Below are 12,567 nucleotides of genomic sequence, written 5' to 3'. Positions count from 1 at the left end.
ATACATACATACATACATACATACATACATACATACATACATATATATATATATATATATATATATATATATATATATATATATATATATATATATATATATATATATATATTAATGCATATCATTTTGAAAATTATAATCTGATTATTAAATTGAATTTAAAAGGCATATTAATGCTAAAGATTTATGATCTCCTACGTAAAACTATTTTACCGTAATCCATTTTATCTTGGAAATTTAATGTTGCAATACTCCTAGCACCCCGAAAGGTAGCGAATCGGTTTCAAGAAAATTTGTTTACATACGACTTGAATTTTTCTTTTTCCATTCTTTCCTTGGATTATTTTTTAAAAAAAATTATAAATACCAATTTTTTTTATTTTTATAGAAAAATCAACTTATTCATCTACAATATTTTCAACTTCTAGACCATGAAATAGCTTTGATAGAGTTAATTCCACCAAAGGTCCTTGTCTTTGGTGGTAATCTCAAATTTAGTCTCAGACTATCGTTTTTTCCATTTAACATCCCAGACTATTATTTTTTGGACACTTTTAGTCCTTCTCATGACTTTTCCTATTTTTAGTGAGGGCATTTTTGTCTTTTTCATATTTTTCTTTTGTTATTTTTACGGTTTCAACCGGTTTAATTGATTTAGGACTTTAGATAACTTCTAATTTTTAGTAACCATATTTTTCAACCGATTTTTAGTAAAATCCTAAACCAATTAAATCAGTTGAAAGCGGAAAAACAACATAAGAAAAATATGAAGAGACAAAAATGATTTTACTAAAATTAGAAAAAATCATGAGAAAGACTAAAAGTGTCCAAAAAATAATAGTCTTGAGATGTTAAATATCAAAAACGATAGTCTGGAACTAAATTTAAAATTGCCAAAAAAATAAGAGAACTCTCATAGAATTAACTCAGCTTTAACAATATATTAATGTCTCGATCATTTTTTTGAGTATTAGTGACTCTGTTACAAAAGATTTGCATTTCTTCAGTATTTGCATTTTACTAAAATCTAATTAACATAAATAAAACTTTAATTACTACTCTCTTAAAATTATCTCATAATTTTCACTTATCATTATATTTGATTCATTTTGTATTTGAAAATTGTATGGACTCCTTTATGATAGTTTATAGTTATGTAATCAATATATAAAGTTTTTCTTTTGTTAAGTTTTAAATATAATATCATATTAAGACGTAAACATATGACATACGTTATGTAGATAATATACCCATATAGGAAATTTAAAAACTAGATACTTAGAAGCAGTGGCGGATTCAGAAATTCCTTTTAGTGGGTGCGAAACACATGGTTGAAAAATTTGTTAAGCGTTTCTCAGACGTCTAGGCGGCAATTTATTATTTATCAGTGCTTATGTATTTTTTTTTTTAAAAATTGTTTAAAATTTTTAATTTTTTAAGACTAATAATTATAAATTATTTAATTCTTTAATAGTTAATACTAAAATATTAAATATTAACCTAAAAAACATCTAGAGTTTGAACAATTAGGGTTATTTCGCTCAAAGCGATATCGTTTTAAGTGAAATAACCCATTAAAAATGATCAATAGCTATTCGGCCGACTAGGCAACCTAGTCGGTGTCTAGGAGGTCTAGTCGGTCAGTGCCTAGCGCCTAGATGAGATTTTTGCAACACTGGCGAAACATTAAAATAAAAAAAAATAGTCATAAATATTGTTGGATATAGGCGAAAAAATAAAACACATCATAACTCTATAAAAATATTCATAACAAAATATGAAACAAGATTAAAGTGATAAAATAATTAAAATAGAAAACACGTTATAAATTACACATATCATTATTAATTTTAAAATATATATATATATATATATATATATATATATATATATATATATATATATAAAGCATTAAAGAATCTGTTGAACTAAAAAGCAAAAAAGCCTTCAAGATGCGTTGAAATAAAAAGCGTTATGAAAGGGACTCAAACTCTTGACATTTCATAGCAAAACAAAGCCCTTACCAACTCGTACAATTGATCAATTATGTATATTTATCTGTTTTCATATACTTATATCTAAAATCTAAACTATATATACATATATACATACAACACTCTATATGGGTTGGGGGTGGGGTGAGTGGGTATCTAGGTTCAATCCAAATAGTAACCAATAGATGGTGGGCTGACCTGTTCATTTGACACGACTTAGAGCATTTCCATCAATGATTTTTGGGAGATTTTTACAGCTGTTATGTCTATGTAGAGGAGAGAGAGTGGTGAGTACCTCCTACAAGACCCAAGTTTTTTGTGGGTCTCGCAGGAAAGAGTAGACAAAAGGCTACTGCCTTTGTGTCGACTGGTGTGTTAGCTGCGTTGCTTTTCTCTTCTTCTTCTTCTTTTTTTTTTTTGCGTCAGATTTATTTTTTTTCCCTCTTTTTTCTTATTATTATCTCTCCTTCCTCTCTCTTCTAATTAGCACCTCAAAAACTAAAAAANAAAAAAAAAAAAAAAAAAAAAAAAAAAAACCTTCTTATTGAGGTTGCTCTTAGAGTCTGAGATAGAGATAGAAAATCAAACATTAGAGATGAATTTAAAAAATGTCTTCCAAATAAAAATCTCGAAAGACGATTTTTGTCAAAATGAATCTTTATACCTCTAACTATTTTTTACCGTCTGAATTATTATTAACTATTAATATGGGATCAGCTAAGCATAGCTATTTATTTGTAAGGAGTGGTTAACAAATCAACAATTCTTAATTGTAAAATGTTAACAAGATTACATCAAAATTCTTAAAATTTAAGACTTTATTTCTTCAAAGTAATATTGATGTTGCCCCCCACCTGTTCCTTTGAGCCATGCTTTGAATAAACTCTAATGCAAGCTTGGGTTTGTGCCTTGCCGACACATTGATAGCTACTCTTCGGTTGAATTACCCCACTCCCCTCCCCTCTCCTCCCATAATGTTTTTGTTTTTTTGAGTACAAAAAGTAGGTTCAGACTTGAAAACCAAACCTAATAATTCAATGGTTCATTTTTTATACAACAAAGCTTTAATCTTTTACTTTCTCTTTGAAATAATACTTCCGTTTTTGTAATTTACTCCCTCTGTCCCATTTACTATTCATTGGTCAAACCAACTCTTTTTTCATTGCTTATTTTCTTTAATAATTTTTAATTATTTTTAAATTTGATTTTTTGTGTTTAATAGTACTTTTAATGTAGTTTCTAGATATATAAATTTTATATACTAATACTAAACTTAATATTATGAAAATTTGAATTAAAAATAACTTCAGTCAAGCCTCGTTAACCGAATCAGACAAACAAAATGGGACGGAGGTAGTATAAATTTAAGAAAAAGTTAATGGCTATTGTGAGATGAAGAACTAAAATGATTAGTACAATTAAGAATGATATTTACAAAAGTGTTAAAAAAATTAAATCAAATTTACTAGTATTTAAGAGATAAATTACAATTGGGATTTTTGTAGAAATAACACCACACTTTATGGCAAATTATTGTGTGGACTGTGGTCCATACAACTATGTGGACTACAGTCCAAAACAACATCGTTGAATTTTATGAATTAAAATAATGTACATTATGAGTTAGAATAATGTATATTATGTGTTAGAATAATATACATTATGTTTTAAAATAATGAAACTTCCGGATAAAATAATATAATTTATGAGTTAGAATAATGTACATTATATTTTAAAATAACGTACATTATAAGTTATAAAAATATATGTTGCAATAACTATTTACACTTTATAGCCTCCACCAACCCCGATGGGAATGGGAAACCAGTGTCCAAAAATCAAAAGAAGTTAATAATTGAGAAAAGAAAAAAGTAGTGGAAGGGGCCCAAGCAAAGATAAGATCCAAATGGTGTTTTTGTTGTATAGTGGAAAACTGCCAGCTCATGTGCCCTCCTAAACCCCAAGATTCAGTAGACCGACTTGTCTTGTAGGACAATAATTGTGCTCTGCTTTCAACTAGCAACTGTAAAACTGACTCCCTCCTGGCACCCATTAGTTTTTTTTTTTTTTTTTTTTTTTTAAAGCTGATGAAAACAGTGACTGAAGAGGAAAAACAGAGGAATATGGAGGGGCACACAGCTCCAATCCTTCCATGCTTTTTCTCATGTGTCATTCTAGCTTGTACAACAGACTTATATGTGGTTAGAAACTAATTGTAAACTCTAATTAAAAATTATGTGATTGTAATTAACACGTATTTATAGTTAACAATTTCTTTATTTATAAACAAATTAAAGACATATAACATACTAATTACAGACACATAAATCGTTAATTGAATGTACAAAATATTTTAACTGCAAACATATAAAATAGTTAACATGTTATATGTCTACAGTTAACATATTGTGTACTTACTATCAACAATTTATGTACTTAATTGTAAGTACAAAATGTGTCAACGGTAGATACAAAATTTGAAAGTCATTTTTGGATCAAGATTCACAATACAAAGTAGACCATGGTCCATGATATAATTTGCTGTTAGAAAGGAAAAGAAATAGAACCTGATAAAAGCCCAAATGAAACATAGGCCTTCATGGTAAATGGGCTAAGCCCATTTCATTCCTTTCTACCCATGACTTATTTGCACAACAAATTGCAGCCCTAAAGATTTTTCCATATGCACAAGGACCTCCCTAGTCCCTCAATTGCTACAGCTCAATTAAGTTTACAGACATCTATATTTCCAAGTAGCTTTGTCTTGTACAATCAAGCATCCAAAGTCCCTTATAAATACAGCAATAATCAAGAAAGGCTATAAATACAGCAATAATCAAGCATCTATATTTCCAAGTAGCTTTGTCTTGTACAATCAAGCATCCAAAGTCCCTTATAAATACAGCAATAATCAAGAAAGGCTATAAAAGGCTATGAAATGAACAAGAAAGACTATTTTACAAGGGCAAACTCCAAATGGAAGTTGTTAATATACTTGTCTAAAGCTACAATATGGATGAAAATTGAAATTTTCCAACAAAATTTACCTGAGAAAGGAGATCTCAATTGTTTGGGGTGAGAGAAGGAAATGAGGGGATAGATTGTAGTATTAACTTTCTGCTGCTGCTCCTACGACCCGGGGAAGTTTCAAATTCAGTATGAGGAGGAGACACCCTCTTACTGTTGGGAGATGTAGACTTGACGATACCACTGGTTGGAGAAGTGTTGCCTTGGAGCGTACTAGGAATTTCATCTTCTTCAATGGATTCAAACTGCTTATGAAACTTGGGTAGAGGTCGAAAGAATCTTGGCCTTCCAAGTCCTTGGCTAGCAGCATATGTTCCACCAGATGAGGATCCAACGCCAAGAATTGATGGCAAACGTGTTGGTTTATTCTTCAAGGAAATTGGTGGTTGCATTGGTGGTCTGAGGCAAATATCTTGAGTTAGTATAGACACGACAAATTGCAACTCGTAAAAATTTACTATTCGGTTCATTGTACCTCTTGGACCGCAATGGTGTTGCAGGCAGGAATGAATCTGGAATCTGTTCTATTTCTGTATGGAAAGCTGATTTCTGTGAACTCTCATCGATACCACTCTTCTCGTGGACATCTGTTTCCTCTTCTTCTAATTCAGCTTCTGTGCCTAAATAAATATAGAATCAGAAATCTCCTGTCCTCTTCTTTTTCCTCCAGTGTTTGAACTAAAAGATATGGATCAAGATTAAAATAGAGAGGAGCATTCACCATCTTTTCTACCAAATGCATTCTTACAGCCTTCACACCTGCAATTAATCGAGCATCCAACGCCGCCCTTCAAGATAAAACAGCCTTCTTGTATCAGCTAATGAAGAGAACAACAAATGCATTTGGAATGCAACAATAGGAAAAAGAATACCTGATAGCATTCACAGTATTTCTTCAGACAACCGGATTTTTTGCAGTTGCATCCTCTCTTGTGCCGAGCAGAAGCAGGAGTCTTCCATATATCATCCAGCAATATTGATAATTAGAAACGTGTTCACTTTTTTATCATTAATTTAAGTCACTGGATAAGCAAAATGCAAGTGTAGACATCAGTTTCTTACCCCTATTTCAGCCAGAGTTTCTGTTGCCCTAATCACTTTGGGAGCAAAAGCAAGTGGATTTCGAGATTCAATCTGTTTGCGAGTTGCAATGACAGTGTCTTCATAAATAGGCTTGTTAAAGCAATCTTGACATGAACAAGGCTCTACACAGTAGACACCAGCAGCAAAACACTCGCAATAACTGCAGAGAGAAGTTTTATTAGGCATCAAGCATCATCATTAGAAGTTGTAGCTAGATTTAACTTATACTCCATATTTATTGTCCGTGAACAGGCTAACAGAATTCAGAAAGGCATATAGCATGCACAGGGAAATTTTAATTTGATACCGAAATTGTTTTCATGTGCATTTCATAGTGCAGATGCGAGCACATTATAAGTAAAACTTATTGCAACTCCAAGGGAAAATAATAACACTTACAGTTTCAAGCATTTTGATTTTTTACAATTGCAGCGCTTGCAGCCCTCACTTTCCCCAGATTCCATTCTACGCCTAAGCATCCAGTTATATCAGAAGAAAGAATAAGATAATAAAGATTTAGGAGCACAGGGTTAGGGTAATAAAGAACATACTTCTTTTTTCTTGGACTACTACTCTGATTGAGCTCTTCATTAACACTATATCCAGGTGACTGATTAGCATCTTCATTGAGGTGTATTCCATCTTCCAGAGCTCCTCTTGCTTTAGAGATTAAGGTTAAAGAACGATAATTGGCTGTTGAGCCAGGCGCAACTAAAAGCTGTTGTCCTGAAGCAAGTGCTTCATGCTTGACAGCATGTCCATCCTTTGCAGCCACTGCAAGGGCATTTAAATGCAAGCCAATTCCAGGTAAAACGCATCGTGAAGGTTCACACCTGGACTTGGTACCAACTAAATGTTTGTCCGTGGAGGTAGTATTTCCATCTGATTGAGTCCATAAAGAAGAACCAGAATCAGACCCTGTATTCTCATCCAAATGCTTTTTTCGAATTCCAGTCATGTCAAAAACTAGACAGCGCCTTCTGATTCCACGGTTCAAACCAGAAACCATCTACAAAGGGCAAAATAGGATAAAAGTTAACATATCAAATTGAGGAATTTATGAATATGTTCGGAACTAATACAGCAGTACAGTGAGAACCCCTGAGTTCATGGTCAGTCTTGAAGACATCAAACTCGTATTGCAAAGAAAACTAAAAGTGTTCATCAAATTTGAAGGCAAATCCACCAGTTCTCACAAAGATATTTTATATGATTAGCCACATTGAACCCAGACTTCAATCAATTAATGCATGTATCAAGATTAATATGATCATAGATAGGCAAACAGCTAACATAATTTGCATGATTCTTAATACTGTCTTTGTTATTATGAATATAACAGAAATGGACAGAAACTACAACAAGAAAGATTTAAACTTCTCATAAAGGAAGAGATGTTAATTTGACATACGCTTGAAAAAAGAAATCCCTGTCTTACTATCGGACATCACTTTAGCCTGAATCAGTGCCAAATAGTGAGTTTCCCATTTGGTCACTATTGTGAAGATGTTCAAGTTCTGTATACATTACACGAGTTCTGAACAGATTTCCCTTCTTTTTATTTACAGTCATTGAAAATATGCACTCAACAGCTTCTCAACATCATACAGTGATTCAGCAATTCATTCAAGTAAATCATAAATGGAAAATAATAGGGTATCCTGAATGAAAAATCATAATGCAAAGAATAAGTAAAATATTAAAAGAAAATCAGGATGGATTGAGAAAGAGATACAAATAGTTTCTAAACTAAGTGCATCAAAATGTTAAGCAACACAATTAAACTTACGTCTGCCTCCATTTTCTCACTTGTGCAGCCAACCAAGCTTTTGATGCATACAGAAGAATCAGGGTTTATGTCTTGGACTTCAGCATATTGATTGAGCTCACTTCCCTCTCCGGACTGGGTTGACTGATTTTCTGTTTCAATTATTTCTTCAACATTTTCACCAGAACCAACTGCACTAAAGGTTTTAATATTCTGTATTTCATTCCTGACAAAGGAATAGGTCCTAGAAATAGGATCCACTTCTTTCTTGATGGTCCCTGTGTCATTGGGTGAATCAAAAATTAATGTATCACCAGTGCCAGAAATTAAACCCTCAAAATCACACCCTGCATCTTCTTCATTTCGATCAATTTGACTTGCCCCTTCCATATTCACTTGAGTTCTCAGTGAACTTTTTTTTCCAGCCACATCATGGACCACTGGGACAATTGTGTCAGAGCTCCCAGCTAATGCTGAAAAACTTTTATGTTTGATGTCACAGTTTGTCACTGGGCTGGAATTTGGACTGCTGCAATCATAATCTAAACTCTTTACAAGCTCAACAGCAAGCTTTGAAAATTCATAAGATGCTCGGATAGAAGCTTCAATAGTGCAACTCCCAAGATAACTTTCCGGATGTTCACTCGTGTTATCAGAAACATCTAGATTATGGACTTGAGAGCTATTGACTTTATGATCATTATCAGAGGAAAACTCAGGTTTGGATGGATCAGGAAGCTGATGCCTGAGGAAAGACAAATTCAAAAACTTAAGTATGCTCCACACTGGATAGAGAGACTAAAGGTGCAATTTAGAAGTTGTAAATGTCTTAAAAGAGCACACTTACCTTCTTAGGAATCTAGACTCCTTTAACATACTCATATGGGGTGAAGTGAAAACAGATGAAGGCGATGAAAAACTAAGGGGATTGAATGTCTGAGTGATATGTACAGACTTAACCGGCTCGATAGGTGAAAGGCTGTTCAGAAAATTGAAGACTGGGGACTCCTGTACATACGAAAGAGGATGCCTTCAGATATAAGCATAAAAAGGAAGGGTGATGCAAATAAAAAGAAAAAGATGCAGAACTTCAATATCAGAAAAAAAATATTAGACTAACACTAAAAACAGTTGTGCTACAGTAAATTACCAAGTCTCCTGAGAAAGAGTCATTTACTTGTTCATCAAAATTCAAAACAAAACATAAAACTCCTATTGAAACATGTGATGGAAAATTGGAAATTACAAATGAGATGAATGCCATTGAATGGGGAGGTCAATAAAATAAACCCATTTTTGGAATTGTCATAAAACTCCTATTGAAACCCTAAACCCACAAAAGAAACAGTTAATTATTCAGAGACCTAGCAAAAATCCCTTGAATGGAAAGGTCAATAAAATAAATCCATTTTTGGAACTGAGCATATTCATAAACACCAGTAGGAAAAGAACTCATGAAGCGACATAGAATAAATTAGAATATAATGGTGCACAATCCCAAACTTGATAATGTAGCATTAACTAATTTCATTGAGTTAGTAAACACTGTTTTTTAAAAAATGTTTCCCAGTGAAAACCACCCAAAGTAAGGGTCAATTTAACTGCATAATATCTACTGAATAAATACATCTGCACTTTCCTTTCAAGAAGCAAAACATTTAAAATTTCACCAAAGAAAACTAAATTTCAATACAAAAATAGGAGGGAACACAATCAACCCCTAAAAGAGTGCACATCAAGTAAAAGTTAGAAAAATCAAGTTCTGCTGACAAAAATAAAATGTCATGCAACCATGTAGAGGATTTAAGTTCTTGAATAAGTCCAGCTTTAGAAAAATCAAGCAATACAGTGGTCCAAAAATTGACCAAATTTACATTTTCTCAGCAGATGAACAAGTCAGTTCACAATGTCAAATTTAAGATAAGTCCCAATAGATGAAAAGCAAAGAACACAGTACAACATTCACTTAACAAGCATGTTATGATTTCTCCATGGTTTATGCCTAACAGATTATATGGATCAATTAGCAGAACAATACAATCCCCCATTTGCAAATTATTATCTGCAAGTCAACACTTGAAACCAAAGAAAAAGTAGGGGAAGAAACTCCAAATTTAAACAAACATAATTCTGATTCAAACTCTTCAAAGTGCACATTAAGTCATGGACACACATAAACACATACTTTTCATTAAAAAATAAAATTAAAATTTAAAGAAACCAATTATGTGACCAAATTAAGAAAAACCAATTACTCAGACTCTCCAGAGCCCCTCGGACTACCCAGAAGACTACAAATCAAGCATCAATTCACATATTACAAAGTCAAATGCGCTCAAAAACTTCAAGGCATTAAATTAATCCAAATCAGACATCAAACCTCAATTTTAGACAAGGGTGTTACGATCTGGTTGATTTTAGTCCTGTCTGGAGTATCCATAACCGCTGGCCCTCCTTCTTCGCTCCCACCCACCTCACTCCCACTACTCTTTCTCTCTGCATTTTCACTCTCCAAATTCGCTTCCACTCCACCCATCTCAGTGCATGAGCGCCTCTCTCTCTCTCTAAACCTATACGTGCACAAAATCCTGTATGGGTGCAATCTCAACCACTGTTTCTTCCTAGATAAAGGAAGAGGTTTTCCCTCTCAGAGAACAAAGACGAAAATTTAAGAAGCGGGAAGCGGAGAGCGGTGGGGACTGGGGAGCAATGGATTTTCTCGTGATGATAAAGAGAGACAAGGCCCTACCATCCCATCATCTCACGCTAAAAATAATGGTAGAGAGAGAGAGAGAGAGAGAGAGAGAGAGGCGGAGGAGCGGGTGGTGAGGGAAATATGAATGGCCGTGAAGCGGGTGAGCGGGGCGGGTCTTTTTTGGGACTCGGAACGAGAGGGAAACTAACGTATACTAACAAAAATTTGAGCCCGGGTGAGATTTTACATCCCATGTCCTTTCACTTTTAGTTATTGCCTTTCATGTCCCTATCACTATTTCTAGAATGGTATAATCAAAGATCATCATTAAAATTGACTAACATCAATATCATATGATATCTAACAACAATGTTTTTAACCTCTAGTAAAACTTTTGTCATACCAGCCATGTTGCATATTTATATAGTAAATAGTTGTATATATTAGTTAAGGCTGGTCCAAACATTTTAGAAGCTCTGGATGAAATTAAAAAAGGGTTATTGTTGTTTTTTTGTCTTTTTTCTTTCTTTTTTTTTCACTTCCATATAAATGCGTTTTAGGTAGCATATAATAAAAAAACAAAAGTATCTGAATTTTTTTTAAAATTTCTACTCAGTCGTCAGTTGTAACACAAATTTCAACAGCTCCAAAATCACAGTTTTTTGTTATTTCCTTCTTTCACTTTCTATCCCTGTTAATAGAATGGATTAGATAGTACTCAGTAACTCAGAGTAATTATATAAATAATTATGATGTTCGAAATTGGGGACAATTTTATTGAAGAAGACGAATGGTTAGGTACTTAGGTGTCCATTCTAAATTATTTGATTAGGTGTCGATTCCCGGCTTCATGCAGATTGAATATTTGAATAGAGGATTAATCAAATTGGAAAAAAAATTATTGAATAAGACGAATGGGTTAGGTACTTAGGTGTCGATTCTAAATTATTTAATTAAGTGTCGATTCTCAACTTCCCTACGGATTAGGCACTACCTAATCCATTCTATTAACATGGATAGAAAGTGAAAGAAGGAAATTACCAATTTGGTCCTCGATAATTTTTCGTGTCCAATTAAGTCATCGACTTTAAAAAGTTTAACCAATTTGGTCCTCCGTTCATTTTGTCGTTAGACATACGTTAAATCAGGACCAAATTGGTTATTTTTCTATAGTCAATGGACCATTTCGATAATTACTTTTTCAGAAAAATTGTGCATGTAATGACTAATTGTGTAGGTTAATTTTCCTATTATTTACCTTCTGTAGGTATTTTGTATTTTCCATTTTCTTGTGTTTTTCGAGAATAATATCCAACAATCTTAAAACCTATTTATCCTTTTCTTCCCTTTCTTTTATTCTCGAATTTCTTGAAAAGAAATGGAAAACCCGTGTTGCCAGTATCCAACCTTGGGATGAAAATCCTAATGTTGTTGAAAACAACAGTAGTGAGAACGACACCAATGTTGCGCATTCCCATGCACTAGTAAACGTAGGTTCACAACGAGGTGTCAACTCTAAGGTGGCGTTTGGTTCAAGTTATATAAGATAACTAAGGTTATATTTGTTTGGTAATATAAGATTCCCATGTTTGGTTCAAGTTATGTAAAATTCCCAAGGAATGTAACATAACCTCCCGATGAAGTTTTTAACTATTGGAAGGGAATGTGAGATACACCCCAATTTCTTAGGTAATCTCAGATTCCCTTATCTTATTACTAATATTGAGCTTTTGGCATTTTAATCAATTTATCTTATTTTCGTTGTCTTATTTACTTATTTCAGTTTTAAACCAAACACAGGAATCTAACATTCCCAGTTATCTAACATTCCCAACAATCTAACATTCCTTAAGGTAATTTAACATCCCGTGAACCAAACGCCCCCTAAGGGGTATATCCCCACGATGAGGGTACCACCGGTACCAAGTGGTTCGGCCAAAAAGCTGGACAAGTTTACGGGTTCGTACTTTAAGAGGTGGTAGCAAAAGATGTTGTTTTAC

At 33.2% G+C, this 12,567-nt stretch overlaps 1 protein-coding gene across 3 annotated transcripts; it reads right to left on the bottom strand.

The window, feature by feature from the left end:
- Positions 1 to 4,511: 4,511 nt before the first annotated feature.
- On the bottom strand, positions 4,512 to 10,674 carry LOC116015136 (protein tesmin/TSO1-like CXC 2). 3 transcript variants are annotated; one of them, XM_031255149.1, is made up of 11 exons: positions 10,253 to 10,674; positions 8,720 to 8,880; positions 7,894 to 8,617; positions 6,656 to 7,113; positions 6,504 to 6,575; positions 6,084 to 6,264; positions 5,894 to 5,974; positions 5,743 to 5,809; positions 5,497 to 5,641; positions 5,042 to 5,420; positions 4,512 to 4,783 (listed from the first exon to the last, which is right to left on the bottom strand). In XM_031255149.1, exons 1-10 carry the CDS (start codon positions 10,406 to 10,408, stop codon positions 5,057 to 5,059), a joined length of 2,409 nt encoding a protein of 802 aa, XP_031111009.1. In that variant the 5' UTR covers positions 10,409 to 10,674; the 3' UTR covers positions 4,512 to 4,783; positions 5,042 to 5,056. The 3 variants fall into 3 exon arrangements, with proteins under 3 accessions (XP_031111009.1, XP_031111008.1, XP_031111010.1); XM_031255150.1 differs by lacking the exon at positions 4,512 to 4,783 and adding an exon at positions 4,840 to 4,886; XM_031255148.1 differs by lacking the exon at positions 4,512 to 4,783 and having other exon boundaries at positions 4,820 to 5,420.
- Positions 10,675 to 12,567: the final 1,893 nt, after the last annotated feature.

Source organism: Ipomoea triloba, chromosome 4 (assembly GCF_003576645.1).
Source record: "Ipomoea triloba cultivar NCNSP0323 chromosome 4, ASM357664v1".
In the NCBI taxonomy this organism is placed as follows: domain Eukaryota; kingdom Viridiplantae; phylum Streptophyta; class Magnoliopsida; order Solanales; family Convolvulaceae; genus Ipomoea; species Ipomoea triloba.
The sequence above is the reverse complement of the archived record's forward strand: the minus strand, read 5'-3'. Positions and strand labels throughout refer to the sequence as shown.

Coding starts and splice junctions, on each gene's coding strand:
- LOC116015136 (XM_031255149.1), bottom strand. CDS start 10,408: ATGGGTGGAGTGGAAGCGAATTTGGAGAGTGAAAATGCAGAGAGAAAG. Junction 8,881..10,252: donor CACCCTTGTCTAAAATTGAG/GTTTGATGTCTG, acceptor TCGTATGTACAG/GAGTCCCCAGTCTTCAATTT. Junction 5,810..5,893: donor AATACTGTGAATGCTATCAG/GTATTCTTTTTC, acceptor TTTATCTTGAAG/GGCGGCGTTGGATGCTCGAT.